This window comes from Drosophila albomicans, chromosome 2R (assembly GCF_009650485.2).
Source record: "Drosophila albomicans strain 15112-1751.03 chromosome 2R, ASM965048v2, whole genome shotgun sequence".
In the NCBI taxonomy this organism is placed as follows: Eukaryota; Metazoa; Arthropoda; class Insecta; order Diptera; family Drosophilidae; genus Drosophila; species Drosophila albomicans.
Genome location: NC_047631.2, coordinates 14281819 through 14300481, shown reverse-complemented (window position 1 = coordinate 14300481; position 18663 = coordinate 14281819). Strand labels below are relative to the sequence as shown.

The 18663-nt window shown below is 42.7% G+C and overlaps 2 protein-coding genes across 3 annotated transcripts; one reads left to right on the top strand and one right to left on the bottom strand.

Annotated features, from left to right (window-relative positions):
- The first annotated feature begins 2633 nt into the window (after positions 1-2633).
- Positions 2634-18519, top strand: LOC117574210 (neuropeptide SIFamide receptor). Of its 2 annotated transcripts, XM_034257914.2 has the most exons (5): positions 2634-2762; positions 4083-5335; positions 13361-13460; positions 16782-17423; positions 17490-18519. In XM_034257914.2, exons 2-5 carry the CDS (start codon positions 4339-4341, stop codon positions 18271-18273), a joined length of 2523 nt encoding a protein of 840 aa, XP_034113805.2. In that variant the 5' UTR covers positions 2634-2762; positions 4083-4338; the 3' UTR covers positions 18274-18519. The 2 variants fall into 2 exon arrangements, with proteins under 2 accessions (XP_034113805.2, XP_034113806.2); XM_034257915.2 differs by lacking the exon at positions 2634-2762 and having other exon boundaries at positions 3845-5335.
- Positions 13501-14552, bottom strand: LOC117574216 (cuticle protein 63). Its single transcript, XM_034257923.2, has 3 exons — positions 14131-14552; positions 13899-14050; positions 13501-13811 (listed from the first exon to the last, which is right to left on the bottom strand). The coding sequence occupies exons 1-3, from the start codon at positions 14140-14142 to the stop codon at positions 13673-13675; spliced, it is 303 nt and encodes a 100-aa protein (XP_034113814.2). The 5' UTR covers positions 14143-14552; the 3' UTR covers positions 13501-13672.
- Positions 18520-18663: the final 144 nt, after the last annotated feature.

Here is an 18663-nt window from a genome sequence, read left to right as displayed (position 1 = left end):
GATTCTCTTTGTTTTTTGGTTTGTTGAAGCAGGCCAAACATACATGCAGCGTGTATACTGTAGTTGGTCATGACTCACAGGCTTGCCAGATGTCTGCTGCTCGAAATTTCTACTAAATTCTGGCGCAACATTTGAATTTGAAGAAATCTGTTATACTGGTATACTCGAAACTGTTATTTTTATTAATACATAGTATGTATTACATACATATGTACATATACGAATATGCTAATTGGGTGATTTTCAAAATAAATCAAACTTTAAACAGCTAAGTATTCTAGATATTTTAACAGCCAATAATACTACAGACGGTTGTTTGATTAATTTAGCAGCAAGCCAGAAAATCGAACTGTGAGCAGATTATTCCACCATGATTTACTTTTTACATTGCATTTGATGATCTTGAGGTTGAATTGAAGATTCATGAAGATATGTAATTCAGAAAACTTAGCTTTACATAATCAAACAATGTTTATAAGAAATAATAATAATTACTTATCTTTTTTGAGAAACTATACTTGCATTTTAAAAACAACTTAAAAATATAAAATTTCTTATAATTAAAATGTTGCCATAAATTTAATAGCTTTTTCTTAATTTACTAGAGTCTGTTTTTATCCATATTTGTTTCTCTGTACTTCTTGAATAATTATTAATTGCGGTATATGTTCTTATTTCCCCTGATTAAATGTATTTTATGAACTGTTTTAAATGTATATCCTATATTAGTTAAAATTTAATACTATGCAATGCAAAAAATTGCTTTCAGTGTAGCTGACAGTATCGCATTGTTTGTGTGTGTTGAACCAAGCACAAGGTTTTTGAACCTTTGCGTTGCTCAGCAGGAAAGCCAGCTGTTGCCAGCGCGCGCGCATCCTGTGCGCTCAACACATCCTGCGGGGTGGGTTGACAAGCCCTCTCCCTCTCATTCACAACGAGTGAGTTTTGAGTGAGTACGAGTGCGAGTGAGAGTGCGAGTATTTGCGGAGTGTTGTGTGTTTTGGGCAAGAGTAAGTGGAGTGAATGCGCTAAATATGAATGCTAACGAGCTTCGCAATAAAACTTGAAAACTTCCATTAAAGTTGAAGCGAGAAGTATGCAAAAACGATAGAGGTCAAAGTTGGGATTTCATTGTGGAGCATCGCTTTTAATTGCTCACCCAGCTTAGTTCCAGGCTTAGCTTACTAAGCCCTAACCAATGTCCGACGAAGCGGAAGTTGAACTATTGGATTCACTGAGAAGTTATACGGGAGGAAACGCAACAATAACCGAAGCGAAACTGTCTCGAATTTGGAAGGAAGCCATCAAGAAAAGCATAAACGGCCGAAGCATCAAAGTCTTAAGTAAACATGTGGCGGCAATTGGCAGCACAAACAATAACAACAAAAGAAGGCACAAAACGACAATAGCAACAGCCCAAAACAAAAAAAAAAGAAAGCAGCAGAAAGGGCATAGGCAAAATAAGGAAAGGAACAATAACGGAAGAGCACGGAAATTGCGTATACGCCGTGGGCGCCCGTGTGTATCTGCAATGATAGACAATAGCAATTGGGCGCCCATGTTGCTTGTTGCTTTTGTTTTGCTTCCTGCGGCCGTGCAACAATGCTCTGTAGCATAGAAAAGGGACGCCACAAGCACACAAAAGCACAGACACAACACAACACAACACACACATAAATACAGTCGAAAAGGGGAAACAAGCAAATGGCATAATAAACGCATTTATGAAGAATGGCAACAGCCACAACCCGCGCCTAAGGCATTCTTCTGTCAGTAGGTGAAGTGTTTTGTGTTTTCAAGCAAATATGAAATGATTATGTTAGTAGACAGCGGGAGGCAGGCAACACACACACACACCCCACACACACCCACAACACACATAACATAACATCCGTATCAAATCAGCCGCAGCTTCAGCTCATGTTCTCATGGTCTCCCACGATTCCCTGACATTTTGCAATTTAACCTTGTATATTGCCAAAAGTGGTCCTTCAATTTTTGAGCCTACAAAGTTATATGTTTTCGCCATGAGCTGAGCCTGTGAAAGTATAAAAAATACACACACACACACCCGGACATACACACATAGAAATATGTATATATATATAAAGAAAGGTTGTAGCATAACTCTGTCAATGCATTTGAGGGCCGTTTGGTTCAGCACAGCAGAGCACAGCACACAGCCGTTCCCAATTGCTCAGTGCGAGTGTACACAGGCGACAAGGACGAGTGAACGAGGCGCGCTCGCTTTCACTCCCACATTCACAACACACACAGCACACACCCACATCCCCCACCCATGCTCATGCCCATACAACCATAAACCACTCTCGCCTAGCCCAAGCGAAGCGCGTTTGAGCGGATACGAAGCCGCAGCCAGCGACGAAAGCGACGGCAGCCAAAGGCGGGCGCGGTTTGGCAACAAGGACCTACATTTCAGTCGTTGTGGCATCGTTGCAGGCAGAGCACGACGCGACGCCACCGAGAATCGAGTCCGAGTCCGAGTCCGAGTCGGTTGTGTCGCTTGTGTTGTGTTATCGTTGTTGTGTCTGTCGTGCCAGATAGCTCTGTGAGTGCCACAAACACAAAAACGAGCTGGACGTGCAGCATTTGCAGCAGTGTTCCGTTAGACACGAAACCGTTAACAACTCGGTCGGAACTCGGGGGCATAGGCGACACCCCAAAAAGGTGACCAAACACATGGCCGCCCATGCAACAAAACACGGAAACGACCACGCGTAGTGTCCAAATATTGTGATTGTGTAGGTTCACCGAGAGATACGTGTGTGTGTCTGTGTGGGAGTCTCTCAGTGCGTGCATGTGTGTGTGTGTGCGAAGTTGCTGCAGGTGGCTTAAAGTTGCAGTTAACACTTGGCTGGCGCATTTAACCCAAATGACCCGAGCAACTTAATTAGTGCTGCGTCTTGGCCTCCAACAATTTGTAAACAGCTTGTCACACTTTCCACTTGTGGTTTTCATTTCTTTTTTTTTTTGTTAGTTGTTGTGGGTCATTGGGCAAGCGGATGCCAGGACTCACTCACAGCATGTAAGCACAATTAAATTTGAAGCACTTTCACGCTCGCTTTCGAATTCTCGAATTCACTTAATGGGTCTTTTGTCGTCAGTTTGTCTGATGATGTTCGCCCCCAAACAGTTGAACATTTTGGCACTCCCAATTGACGCACAGCTCAGGACAATTTTCGTTTCCATTCAAAAATAAAGTAATAACAAAAACGAGCCAAACGTTCGTTCATGTTTTGTTTGGCAATTGGTATTTTTGTCAGTGCCAAAATTCGAAGTTGAAATCGAAGTGTTTCGTGTGCTTGGCAGTTGTGCTTAATGGAATTTTATGTTATCCATTGAGTGTTCGATTGTTCGATTTCTTTCGTTTCATTTCATTCTTTTGAGGTCAAAGTGCAAGCTGCACGCTGTAATAAAAAGCCAACCAACAACAACGACAACAACAATAATAAGAATAATGACATTTCAATTAGTTAATAATGGACGCGCTGCGCATGTGTGAATGTTTGGCCATGTCCCTGTCCCTGAGATGGCTCAGCTACAGCTACAGCTTCGGCTTCGGCTACAGGCTTTGGCTTTGGCTTTGGCTTCTCAGCCTCCGCCGTCCGAAGTCCGCCGTCCGCTTTTGATGGTCGTTTGCTTTTGGGCGCGTTCAATGCTACCCGCTAACCATGTGTCCAGGGCAGTCAACATTTGGCCTTATCTAAAATATGCACACAAGTCCTTGGTTTCGAGCAGAGAGTTTTCGTAATGCGCCGCCCCAAGGCAACGTCAAAAACTCAAACTCAAACACACACAACACAACACAGAGAACTCACACACAAAACTCAAACTCAAACCTCAAAACCTGCCAACAATGGCAACAAATTGTTCTATTTGCTGTATTTTACGTTGCTTACAAATATTTTCTGCTGTGTGGAAATGCACATCAACCTTGGCAAGCGTTTGAAATTGCAAGTGTTGTGCAACAACACACACACACACACACACACCATTGAGAGTGTTACGCTTAAAACTTTATTGTGCAGAAGTTAATTGAATGTTTGCTTAATTTGAAATAGCCACGAAAATATCTACATATCCAAGTAACCTAAAACAACATCAACCCAACTCTAAGCTCTGCAAATGGAACATAACTTTAAGCATGCCAAGTGAAGCCAATTTTATAGACTTTTTTTAAGAACGCGCTAACGCAAAGAGAGAGAGAGAGAGAGAGAGAGGGAGAGACCATCAACTATAGTAGTAAATAGTCACTTTCAAGATTAACAGACTCTAATCAAGGGCGACAGCGGAAATTGTCGAGATTTGTCAGGCCAGATGATGGCAGCGGGCAACGGGCGGATCCGCAAGCGTAAGCATCGTAGCCACGCTGGCGACTTGCCGGCGACAACGACGACGACAGCTGGAGTGGGAGGAAATGAAATAGGAGATGCTGGAGTAGCTGGAGGAGTGGGAGGCACATTAACCAGCATAACAAGGGACAACACAACGCCAACCGCAGACCCGGACAGGCAACACTGGCAGCAGGACGATGCCGGCCACGTAGAGAGCTCTAATAATTTCACGCATAATTTCGTCGATTTGCAGAATCTCTTGAATTTCAACGATTTGCTAAGCAGCGTCAACGGCAGCAACAATGTTGATACCACGAACGGTGACAGTGGCAATGCAAATGGAAATCTAAATCTAAATGGCAATGGTAATGCGCTTGACAGTGGCAGCAGCTTCTCGAGCACATCGAGTGCTATTAAATTGAATAACGGCCCCATTACGGATACACTTTTGGCTGCCGTCCTGACCACGGCGACCGCAACGGTGGCGCCAGCCGCCAGCTCCTTGATAGCAAGCATGTCAGCCACAACGACCACAACATCATCTTCCCAGTTGGCTGTTGTCTCAACGATGCAGGCTGCCCATGCCTTACCTGGCGCCGCCTCCATGCCAGACGCCACCTCATCCACCTACTATGCGAATCTCTTGAGCATGTCGCCGGCCACAACGAGTCTCATCTCGGTGGCCGCCACCAAATCGTACAATGATAGCGTGCTGCGCTGGGAGCAATTGGATGGCAACGGGGACTTTGGCTTTGATCCGCTCTATCGCCATTCGCTGGCCATGTCCATTGTCTATTGTGTGGCATATATTCTAGTGTTCCTCGTTGGACTCATTGGCAACAGCTTCGTGATTGCCGTCGTGTTGCGTGCTCCACGTATGCGCACTGTTACCAACTACTTCATCGTTAACCTGGCCATCGCTGATATTCTGGTGATTGTCTTCTGTCTCCCAGCCACGCTCATTGGCAACATCTTTGTGCGTAAGTAAACACATGCTTAGTTCCTTTTTTGTACCCGGTACCTATTTGGGAGAAGGGTATTATAACTTTGTGCTAACAGGAATAGGCTGCACTATTTGGAATTCTTGATCAGCAGCAACAACCGAGACAATAAAGCCATTTCCGCTGTTTGTTCGCATGAACCTAGATCTCAGAGACTATATAAGATATAGAGCCACAATTTTGTATAAGAGTATTATTTTGTATAAAGCCACAATTTTGTATTATTTCACGCAAATCCAGTTTGTTTCAGATGTTTGCATTACTCTCTTCCTACAAATCGAAAAAAAAAAATAGCAAGCACAACTTTAAAATTAAAGTTTACAGTTTTACAAATTGATAGCAATTAGAAAAAAAACTTAGACTTAAACTTTTTTCAAAAAATAAGTTTTTGTGTCACTTCTATTAAATCGTTTTTTGACAATCCGGAAAATATTTTAGTCCATGGTATATTTTTATTCTGGTACAATTTAGTAGTTTTTTGTTACATAAATTTGGAAAATTTTAAGGATATAGCGATATACTAAATACAACATTTGGTATATTTTGAGTAGTTTTGGTACATTTTAATAATAATACCGCATGCACACAATTTTCATTCTGTTGAAAATGGGTACCGGGTATCTCACAGTCGAGCACACTCGACTATGGATTTCTTACTTGTTTTTAAATACGTTAACATTTGTTTTGCTTAATACGTTAGAGGCGACGAGATTTATATACTGTTCATTAACGCCATTAGCGCGAGTTTTCTTTCCTTTTTTGCTTCGCCTCGCCTTTGCTTGTGTGTTCTTTTTCGCTTATACTTATGCTCTTATTAGTTGAATTTATGTTTAGCAATTAATCGAGACATGGATTACGGGCCGGCCAACGACACGTGGCGTATGCGCAATTTGTCGACAAGGAGTATAAAGCTTAATGCTAATGGCAGCATAAATACGAGTACAACACCGAATAACCAAATAACATACGACAACGTGAACGTGAACGAGAACGAATACGACGACGACGACTACGAATTCGACAACAAATAAAAGTTCGAGTGCTCGCGTGGCAATGTTGAAATTAACTAAACGTTCTGATATATTATCGTGCATTATCGTCAGTTTTATGGGGCCCCTCCTCCTACTTCTCCTTGGACTCTTTCACTGATATCGTATGCTTATGCAATTGCCATCAGTTTTTATAGCCTTGTAAATGATATGGCAGGAAGCAAGTCCGACACGAATGAGTTCATCTAGCCGTATCCGTTTTGGCAGCAGCTAACATATCTCGGCATTATGTCGAACCTGCCTGCCACACGTTGCATGTCACTTACCGTTCTGTTTTCAGTTAGTCTAGCATGAATTTCCCTTATTGTTTTTTGTCTCGCTTTTGAAAGCAATTAATGCCGATTGATGTGTTTGCAATTCGACAGCTTAAACTGTCAAAGACAAAGAAAGCAGTCTGAGCTATAATTAATTCTTATTCTAGTAACATAGCTGGGCAGTAATTAGTTTCGTTAATTAGTTTATTTTTTAGCTTTTCCTTTTCGACTTTCATGGTCATTATAGAGAGCTTAGACTGTTTTGTCGCCACGATGTTAGTTCATTTCGGGAATTTATATTTTTATGGTTTTATTTATTTATGTGGACAGATAGATAACATATACATATGTATATGTACCATATCTCTGACTAGGGAATAAAATCCAATAAATAAATTTCGTTTAATACACAAAATCCAACTGGCCTGAAATGGGGTCAAAGAAAGGATGTAATTCTCATCGTGTATGGCATATCGTGTCGAAACATCAATAAATGAAATCAAATATGAAGGGAAATGGCTGTGATTGAGTAAAATATATATAGTATTTAAAGCTGCTCAAATTGTCAAGATTTATATCGAGTAAATACATTATTTAAAGCGCTAATTAAACAAGATTTATTATTATGCATATTCACGAATCGATACACAACATATTTGATTAATGTGAGATAATTATCTTCCTTTTGGCGTAATGATCTATAAATTTCAGTCATTAAAGTCATTAAGGTAATTGTTTTAATATTTATTGATTTATTTATTGATTGTTAAAACGAATATTTAAATTCATGCCTAACATAGAAAATAAGGTATTATTAGCCAATTGTCTTAACAATATTTTAGTTGTGTGTGCAAAGAAAACTTCCAAGAAATCTAAACAAATTCAGGATTTTCTTAACTTACATTTTAAGTGGGAATAAGTCTTTATGAAATTCATTAAATTCTAGTTCTTCTCTAGATTAAAGAGAAGAATTTATTTAATCAATTTATTATTAAAACAAATATAAAGCAATATCTGAAAGATTTTTATACGAAATTTAAATTTAAATTTTTGTAAATTTCATGATTTTTTAAAATTACATTTCAGCTACCAAAATCTCTTAATTTTATATTCACTAATTAGTTTTAATATATTATTTGAGCAAAAATAAATCAATACCAACAACATTTTTTATGCGTGCATGGAAAATCTTTACAAAATTAAAGCAAATTCAATATTTACTTAATTTACATTTGATTTTTCATAATTTGATAATTGATTTTATGCAATTCAATAAATATTTGACATACAATTTATTATGTACATAAAATAAATCAAATTTGCATGCTTTCCCAATTTACACATTTATTACAAGTAATTAGTAATCGATTTTATTTCATGCAATAAATACTAATTTTACTCTTTAGAAATCTATTTCAAAAATTAATTTAAATAAAATCAAAGATGTTCTGCATAATTTAACATTGCAACGATTATTCCATTCCGCAAGCTATAATTCTTATATTTATTAATATAATATAATTTGTTATTAAAACAGAAAAGGAAATTTGCCATATGTTTTCATAATTCGATACTTGTGTATTTTATTCAATTCACTTCAATCTTGACTCCACACATTATTATTATTTAACCGAAAAAAACAATATGTTTGCACAATTCGATATTGAAATTTAATTTGATGTACATCGAAAATTTTAATTTATTTTACATCGAAAACATTTCGCGTTAAAACTTCGCACAGCTGCATCGACTGTCGGAGTTAAGATAGTTTGTGATTTAATAGCTGTCGCTGTTACAACCAACCAACCAACCAAATAGTCGTAGAACGTTTTGCTGATATATTGTATTTAATTAAAAGCACTTTTCAAATCTCGACGACAACTCACACACTCACACACAACCACACACACAGAGAGAGAGGCCACTTAAGTTTTGACCCCAATAAACGAGGCTACGCATAATTGTAAGGGTTTAATTTTAATAAATTTACTTTGCCTTTTGCCTTGTATCTATCTTGCCAGCTTAAGAGTGTGTGTGTGTGTGTGTGTGTGTGTGTGTGTGTTAGAGTCTTGGGTGTGTGTGTGGTTAACTAAACTGTCAACTAGCTGAATGTCTCTGAGCACTGAGCGCTGAGAAATTGCATGCAAATCGTTGTCGTCGTCGTTGCAGACATTACAAAAAAAAAAAAGAACAGAAAAAAGAATGATCAAAATCCTTCAGAAATCAAACGCTGATTGCAAATGCATGACATGTCAGGGCAGCCCAGACCAGACCAGACCAGACTAGTATATAGACCTAGTCTGCGACGATACAATAGCGAAATGTGGCCAACAGAAAACATCAATTCACCTGCTGGCCGCATTTTAGGCTCTGCTGCTCGCTTGGTGGCGCCAACATTTGCCAATTAAATACTAGCTCGCTTGCTGCCTTAGAAAATGAGTGTAGTAAAATTGTAGTGAGTGTATTCATAAGACACACTGAACTGCAAAGGGGGTTTGAGGTCGATGCGGTGCTGTGCTGTGCTGTGCTGTGCTGTTTGGAAAGCAAACAAACAAAATAAAAGTCGAAGGTGGTGTGAGGTCTGCTCTCGTAGTAAACGAAATGAACCGAATGGCGAAAAAGAACCGAATCAAGTGCTGCCCAGCGAAAAAGTGAATGAGCTGACTGCATTGTGTGAGAGTGAGTGTTGTGAGTGTGAGTGTGCTTTTGAGTGTTTGAGTTTGGTATCAGTGCGCACTCGCGCTGTCTCTCGCTCTCAATGGGCAATGGGCGAAAGCGATGGCGATGGGCTGTTGCTTTCGCTATATGAGAGGGTGGGAGGGTGGCCTGAAGGATCATCGACACAGAACTGACCTAATTTCACAAATTCAGCATAGGCGCAGGGTGCTGCGGGTCGGCCAGCATTTTTCTGCTTTGCTGCTTTTAGTGGGTCACTCAGTGGGCGGGCATTTTTGCCCCACACACACACACATATTGGCTGGCAGACTGTCAGAGACTCCGACTCAGACTTGGACTCGAACTCAGACCCAGAGACCCAGACCCCCAAAAATATGGGCAGACGCAGCTGCATACAACTTGTAGTATATGTATTCACATTCGGTACAATCGAACAACAACAAGAAGAACAACAACAACAATAAATCGCGACAGCGACAGCCCTGGGCCCATTTATTGAATGCTGGCACTTTTGACTTATAGTCCTTATGTGTTGACTTGACTTACGGCCCAGTCTTAAATTCCTGCTGAAAATGCCCCAAAGGCATTTCAAATGGAACTCTAAGAAAAACTGAGTGGGAGGTGTTGGTCACAGTTGGAGGCCTTCTCCACCTGCTCTACACCCACCTCCTCCTCATTCTCCTCCTTCTCCAGTTAGGAGTGTCATTATCTAAGCACACCTTCGGAGAGCCTCAGAATTGCAATGGAAGGTTGTTTGCATTCAAGGCTCTTTCTCTTTGCGGCTGGATGAATTGACCTAAATATTTTGCTCGACAACCTAATAGTCAGGGTTATACACGCACATAAGCGCGCAGACAGCGAGTGTATACACACACACACACAAACAGGTGAGAGTACAACACTCTCTATCGATGTGTGTGTGTGTGTGTATTTCACCTGGGTTGGGTTGTGCTTCGCTTCGCTTCGACTGCAACTTCAGCGTTTATTTATGTGTGTTTGGAAAACCAATAAAATGCGAAATGAATTGATTTCGCGTGGCAAGAGGCGAAACAATGCCACCTTGAGACAGCGTTACATGTCCTTACCCATATCCTTTACACACCGTGGTGCGGCATTTTCTAATTGGATTTTTATGGCAGACAACAAAACAGCACCTTCGCCTCCTCCTTCTTCTTTTTATTGTATTCTCAGTCTTATCAATGCCAAATTGTTATCATTACGATCTTTGACTGCATTTTAGCATTTTGCATTTTGCGAAATCGTGTCACGTTCGCCAGAGTTTTTAAAGTTTGAGTTTGCCGGGCTTGCCAGCTTTCCAGCTTGCCTGCTGCTTTCATTAAATTCATTCGCGGGCGTGATTTGTTTGCGCCGCACACGCGGCGTATGCGCGATGTAACGCGCGACTTTATTCCCATTGCGGCCATTGTTTGTTGTTTGTTCGTTAGATGATGCTGCTGCGACTGCTGATGATGAAGTCATTTTTCTTCGCTCGCCCATTTGCTGATTGTATTTTAATTTAGTTGCTACGTGCCGCCGGCTGACTGCCAGGACCAGCTCCTACTCTACCTCATAAGAGGGAAGGCAGCTAAGACGCTTGATTGGACGTGGGTTCTGCGAGCGTCATGCTTTGTGGTATTCAATTTAGCAGCAGCCGTTGCCACCAAGTAAACGTAGTAGTGGCCACCGCAGGACGTGACGCAGAAGTGATAATCATAACAATAACGCATTTTCCATAAGTGTTATAACCACCATAGCACAACATTTCCATTTACATTTTCTCACCCATTTCAATCGAACCCTCGTCCAGGCAACGACATCGACAGCGTCAACGGCGCATTTGTTACGCCTGATTATTTCATTAAATTTATGCGTTGCCAGCGGCTTTCAGACCCAACTCCCCCTCTGTGTCTCTTTCTTTCTCTGTCGCCTTCTCTCTCGACATAAGCTGGGGAAACAATGCAAATCCAAATCCAAAGGCAAAAACTTGGCCTAGGATGCCGCGAAGTTGGCTTAACACAAATGAAAGAAGAAAAAAGAAAAGAAGGATTGTGCTTTAGCTGTTTGACATTTTGCTGGTGGCGGGTTGAAGGGCATCGACGTGAATGAAGGCTGCCGGTTGATAAGCTGCAAAATATCGATTGGAATTATCAGGCGTACTCTATCAATATTGCGCTGCCGCCAGAGTTAATGGCAACGTATAAATGAGAATTTACAGCTGCACAGAGTTTCCATTTCAACTCAACTCAACTCAACTCAACCGTTTTGTTATGCTTTCTCTCTCAGCTATCTATCAATCTTTGTGAATTTGTAAGATGCCACGACAGATTGTTCCCAGCTGAGACCAAAACTCAGTTGGAGAACTCAGTTCGAGTCGTATAATGTTATTAATTCGAATTGACACTTTTGCGGGCTTATCTAGTCAATTGGCTCAATTTGATTGGGTTCATCGTGCAAAAAAAAAAAACAGAAACTTTACTTCTATTTTTTGAGTCGAAACTTTTGATGCTGACCACAAAAAAGTTTTTACATCGATATATCAAAGTTATCAACATCAGATGAACACAACATAAAAAGCACAAAAAAAGCAAAAAGAAGAAAAAAAAAACAATATTAATAGCCACGACTATTTTATTCGATTTTCAGTCTGTTGCACTTGCAGGTTGGCCGCCAGCAATTCAAAAAATATAAAAAAAAAAGTAGACGCAGAAATAGAAAATAGAAAAAAGAAAATATGAAATGATAACGACCCACAGAAAACAGCAAAATCTATTTAAGCTGCTGCTGTCCATGTCTGTTAAATGTCCTCTGTACATTTGCGGCTGCTCGTGTGTTCATGTGTGCTCATGTCCATTGCTCCTTGTTGGGGGCCAAGCCAACAGAAAAATGGCCAAAAAGGTTCAGGGCACCCGCAAAGCGCACAAATAATATTTATATTTTTATGTGCCAAATCACATTAAATTTGGCTTTTATTGCCCCAACTCGGTTGTACGGTGCGTATGCATAATAAAAAGCGACAACAAATCGCAGATAAGACATGCGAACGAGACAGGAAATTAGCTACAGCAGCAGCTCTCTACGACAACGACGACAACGACGTCATGATGCTGCTGGTGGTGGGAATGGACTCCAATAGTCGTCTGTACAATGAACTCGACTCGACTCAACTCGACTTGCGTCGTTGCTAATGATGTGTGGCCATTATTATTAGTACCTTTTAATTGCCATTCGATATGTCATGGCGCAAAATTCAGTTTTACTGTCATCAACCTTGGCATCAACTTTACGCGCGACGTGTGAAAGGAAGAGGATGAGGGGAGTTGCCCCTCCTCCCCTCGCAGCCCTTTTTCGGGCTTTGCCATGTGTGTTTTACAGCCTTTTGTGTCTCGAGTTAGTTATTTTGGCTGCTGGCATAAATTCATAACGCTGGCTGGCTGCTGGTTCTAGACATGGCCAGAACGAATCGTGTCTTCCATCTTCCATCAAATAGAATAAAGAGAATACAAATTAACTTGGCCAGGCTACGGGCTTGACTTGGCTTGGCTTCGGTTGGCAAACAATGCCTGACTTGAGTTTGCTGAGGGGGAGGGTTTGAGTTGCCTTCGATGCTTTGGTCGCAGCAGCATCAGCAGCAGCAATCTGAGACTTGTCACCAAATTATGAATGATATGCAGCACATAAATCTCAGTCAGCAAACAACGCCGGCGACGTCGGCGACAGGGACGTGGCAACGTCAACATGCTTGTGAACGTGGTCGCCATCGCCGTCGTTGTCGTCGTGGACGCCGCAGTCTTGGTCTTGGTCTTGGGGAAAAAGAAATTCATTGAACGTTAACCAGAGAAGCGAGAAGCGTAAACATGGCTGCGAAGACAAGAACCGACCACGACAATGACATGACCGCAAGTTACTCAGCATAATTTTTGCATTGTTGATGTACAAAATATTTGCCAAACACTTACCCGCCCATGCTCTAACTCATCATCATTCAATATTTTCTTCTCCCCCCTCCTCTCTTCTCTCCTCCTTAGCCTGGATGCTTGGCTGGCTGATGTGCAAGTTTGTGCCCTATATACAGGGTGTCTCGGTGGCGGCATCGGTTTACAGCTTAATTGCTGTATCACTAGACAGGTAAGTTTGACAATCATAAATTAAAAAAAAGAAGCAGAAGTGAATTCCTTTAGAATTTTACATGGCTTTTGAACTTTTATTGTTTGGGATCTCGAAATGGGTTTAAGATATGGCAAGCATTTGGTTTAAGGTTTAAGGTTTAAGGGGTTGGCAGTGGGAAAGGCGGGAACAGGTGGGCAGCTGGAATGGGGAGGGAGGGACAGCAGCAGCTTCTAATGATGCACAACGACAGCGGGGGCAGCATGATGCACGGGCACCAATGGCACGACTGGCTTCACGGCATGCACAACGACGGGCTTAGCCACGATTGGATGCACAACCTTAACGGCAGCCGGATGATGGACAACATGGCTGCAGAGACAGAGAGACAGCAGAGAAAGAGAGAGAGAGAGAGATTATTAATTATAAGCGCAATGAACAAGTCACCGAGTTACTTACGAGTGCACCGAGTGGGCGCCATGATGTATGATTGGCGTGTGGACGACAGCAGGATGCGCAGCCACAACGGGTGTGTGCACCACAGGAGCTACGGCCACGACTCCGGGATAAGCGTAAGCCTGAGCAGCGGCAAAGGCAGCGAGCACAAAGAGCTGTGTGCAATTGAAATAAAGCAGATTAAAATTATCCGAGGAAATATCGAGCGAAATATTCGCTATTCGCGAATACTCACAACTTTGAACATTTTTGTTTGGGGGATTTTGTGATTTGGTGTTTAAAGCAAATGATTTGCAACTGTTGTCAAATGGCACTTCGAGTGTCGCTTTTATAGCAGCTTACGAAAACTCGATGACCGCCGTTTTGTAGTAGTTGCAAGTTGGCTAATTGCAAAAGTGAACGCTCAATGCAAGCTGCCTAGGAAAACTGGTCACCGCTTGTGTGTGTGTGTGTGTGTGTCGGCACACTCTCTGTCTCAGAGTCTCGAGTCTGTGTGTCTCAAGATCAAGTTCACAGCTTGCCTTGTCCGTATTAGGCTGTGTGATAATCAATTTTTTTATATTCACTTTGCAATTCCAATTGCCAAATGGCCATAGAATATTTTGTTGTATTTGCCTTGACAAACTTTGCATCGTTGTCGTATGTGAAATGTTTGCTTCGCCTTGTGTGTTTCCTGCTACATAAAAATGAAAAAGACTACAACAAAAGACGTTTGTGTGACAGCATGCTTTGCTCATAAAGTTGAGAAATCCTGCGGACAGTTGATTTATCAAGTGGCAGTAAAACGATTTGACAACATTCTGACGTGTGGCCACAAAGCCAAAGGCAGCAGAGGCAGAGGCAGAGGCAAAGTCGGAGGCAGCAACATCATCAGGGATAATAAGAGACGCCGCTTTATGTGCACTTTCATTTATATCAATTTCATAGCGACAGCTTCGCCTGCTTGTCCTGTCATTATTCAGCGCCAAAGGCAGAATGGAGCACTCCTCAAAGCTGATGTCGAGGCTGGAGAGTTGGGCAGTTTATCATTTGATCATTTTGGTCACCCGCATGAAAAGCAAATCGTCAGCCGCTGCCCAAAGGCGACATACGCATGTCCATGTCGATGTTCATGTTTTGCTTTAGTCTCCGGTTTTTGCTTTCGTATTTTCTTTGTATTTTACGAGCAGCGACAAACTCGTAAACCGAATCGAAATTTAAGATTTATTATCTGTATGATGAAACTTAAATCTGCAAATCTGAAATCTGCACGCAATGTTTTTGTTGCCATAGGATTTAAGAGGCAAATCCCCCGCCCACCCCCGCACACACATATATTCAGTTGGATAGTCTTTGCTTATCACTTGCTTAACCAATGACATTTAATTAGAGTCGTTAGTTTTATGCGATACGCATCCTGCACTCTCACTCTCTTTATCTCTATCTCTCTGTCCTTCCCTTATCCCGAGGCTTCATATAAATCATAGTAGATGCGAATATGTGTGAGCACACTTACTTGTGGTTTTATGCCACAATGACTGTGCGGCTTTTGTGTCTGTTTCTGCTGGCGACAGAGTTGCCCAAAATGTCAACAGTGCGTATAAGTAACCTCCTCATATTCCTTTTTTAGCTGCTTGTTATATTATTATTTTGTTTTTTTTTTTTTTGTTGTTGTTCTTGTCTTCTTTTGGCTTATAGCTGGAATCATAAAAGATTTCAGTGCAGGCATTCTATGGCCAATTATTAAATTTGTTATTTCTTTATGGAAATTACTTGGGCATAATGCATGGCTGGGGAAATATTCTGGCAAGTAGAACTTTTGCCTTAAGCTTGCGGTTAAGTGCCTGCTTATGTCTCAATGTCTGCTTCCGTTGCCTCCTGGCGTCATCGCTGGCAATTTTAAGTCCAATCTCCAGCTCTTGCTCCTGCTCCTGCTTCGGACTTCTTTGACTCTGCACTTGGCATTTGGCATCGCATACGCATTGTTTGGCACAAAACTTAATTAAAGACGCGCCTAAGTTATGACGCTAACGTCGACGACGACGATCTGAATCCCATGGACAAATTATGTTAATGCGATGCAGCAAGAGTGCTGGAGGAAGAGAGCAGAACGAGGAGAGTCGTAGTCAGTTTTTGGTCTATAAATAAACATTATGACAATTTAATATTGGCTGTGGCTTTCAGCGTCTGTTTGAAAACTTGTGGCTAGCCCCTAATGGAATTACCGTTGTGTTATCAGCAAAACGTTTGCCACACAGACGACACAAAGTAGCCAAAAAATACACAATGAGAACAGACTCTGGCGACAGAGTCTCAGTCTGAGACTGGGACTGAGACTGAGCCTTAGCCAGTTTGTCCCCGTAATTACTTGTATTTGGTTTTGGCCCAGACCGATTCTTGTCTCTTGTTTGGTTCGGTTTGGTCGACTAGTCGTATTGAAAATTGGTTTGGACGGGGACGGGGGAATGTGAGCGTTCAACATAATAAGTGATACTACATAGCACTAAGCTAAATGAAAAGTGGCCTCATTGCCTGGTCTTATTCAAATTACAGTTCATTATGCCAGGCAAAAAAATGAAAGAAAGAAAAAACGAGCCACGTGTTGAGCCAAGTGCGCTGTTGAGTTTGGGGTTCAATAGACTGGAGATTGGAAAGCGACAAGTCAGCAGAAAAAGGCTTAAGGATGCCAGGCATCCTGCGTGTGCGAATTAATCAGCTAAGATATTTGCATGCCTCATTCTTGACTCCCACGTTGCTGCTGCTGCTGTTGCTGTTGTATGGAAACGGTGTCGTCATCGTCGCCTGACACCGTCGACACTGACAGTGCTGATGATTGCCATTATCCTTGACGAGGCGACGTCGTCGCAGCAGCAGCTGTTAAAAATTCTTTGTTGGCACTTCTTGCAGGTTCATTGCCATCTGGTGGCCATTGAAGCAGATGACAAAGCGACGTGCACGCATCATGATTATCGGCATATGGGTAATCGCTCTGGTAACCACCATACCCTGGCTGCTCTTCTTCGATCTTGTGCCCGCCGAGGAGGTCTTCTCCGATGCCCTCGTCTCCACCTACACACAGCCGCAGTATTTGTGCCAGGAAGTCTGGCCACCGGGCACCGATGGCAATCTGTACTTTCTGCTCGCCAATTTGGTTGCCTGCTATCTGCTGCCCATGTCGCTGATCACACTGTGCTATGTGCTCATCTGGATCAAGGTGTCGACACGCAGCATTCCCGGTGAGATGTCCAAGGATGCGCAAATGGATCGCATGCAGCAGAAGAGCAAGGTTAAGGTCATCAAAATGCTGGTCGCTGTCGTCATCCTCTTTGTGTTGTCCTGGCTGCCGCTCTATGTGATCTTTGCACGCATCAAGTTCGGTTCGGATATATCGCAGGAGGAGTTCGAGATACTCAAGAAGGTGATGCCAGTGGCCCAATGGCTGGGCTCCTCCAACAGCTGCATCAATCCCATACTCTATTCGGTAAACAAGAAGTATCGACGCGGCTTTGCGGCCATCATCAAATCGCGCAGTTGCTGCGGACGCCTCAGGTGGGTTATCCCTAAGGTTTCCCTAGTTTTTTCCCCCATTCATTTAACAAATTGTCTACTTCATAGATACTACGATAATGTGGCCATTGCCTCCTCGACCACCAGCACCCGCAAGTCCTCGCACTATCATCCGAGCAGCTCGAGGAAAAGTCCCAGCAGTCCGGGATTGCGTAAGACGAATGCCGTTTCCTACATCTACGAACACAACTCACTGCGACGCCACAATCTGATGATGAAACAGGATAGCAATCTATCACAGCAGATGCTGCTCAAGCAGGACTCGCACGGTTCGCGCCAGTTTCTCATCAAGCAGGAGAGTTCGTGCAGCGATGCCTCCGGCACACGTCGCCTGCTCTGTCAACAGGATAGCAATGGCAGCAAGGTTTCGCTCTCCAAACAGGACTCGATTGTCTCGTACATGGAAGCCCGCCGGGTGGCCGCATTGAGTAGCAGCGTGCCCCTTGACTCCACCACCGCAGTAGCAGGAGCAGCCACACAGCAGGAGAACAACTCCATGGAGTCACGTCGTACTCCGGTTGGCCAGGGAGCATTGCCGGCGGCTGTATCGCCTGCCACGTTGTTGGACAAACGGCAGAAGTTTGTGAAACAGGATTCGGTCATCTCGTTTGTGGATCAACGCCCGGAGCCGCGACGTCATCAGCTGGTGAAACAGGACTCGGTTATCTCGTTTGCCGATCAGCGACGTGGCCTGCTCCACAAGCAGGACTCGCTGATGACGAATCGCGCGAATGATGCTCCGACTCATCATGTGTCCATACTGAAGAAGACCGACTCGCAGCTGAGCTACGGCAACTGCTCGCCCCGACGCAATGTGGAGCTCTACGAGTAGATGAAGGGAGGGGAACTCACTAAATTGAAAACAATAAAAAAAGTCACTAACTATATATGCATACAATATCAAACAAACTAAACACAAGCATAACCAACTATCAACACCAAATCTTGCATAGGGTAGAACTTAAATAGAAGAAGAGGGTGTAGGAATGGGTAGGGAGGGGAGGGGAGGAAGTGCGCCTGCGACTGTGATAGAAGTCGGCAATGCTGGAACTTCAGAGCTTGGCTTATCCGTCGTACACACAAAGTGAAAAGAGGTGGGAAGGGTAGGGGAGGGGCAGGTGGGGTTTGGACCAATTTGCTAACGAAGCGCGTAGTTAATACACATAACTGAGATGGCTTAGATAGGCACGCACCCACACACAGAAACACACACACACTCACA

Coding starts and splice junctions, on each gene's coding strand:
- LOC117574210 (XM_034257914.2), top strand. CDS start 4,339: ATGATGGCAGCGGGCAACGGGCGGATCCGCAAGCGTAAGCATCGTAGC. Junction 13,461..16,781: donor ATTGCTGTATCACTAGACAG/GTAAGTTTGACA, acceptor CACTTCTTGCAG/GTTCATTGCCATCTGGTGGC. Junction 17,424..17,489: donor AGTTGCTGCGGACGCCTCAG/GTGGGTTATCCC, acceptor TCTACTTCATAG/ATACTACGATAATGTGGCCA.
- LOC117574216 (XM_034257923.2), bottom strand. Junction 13,812..13,898: donor GGCGCCCACTCGGTGCACTC/GTAAGTAACTCG, acceptor CTGTCTCTGCAG/CCATGTTGTCCATCATCCGG.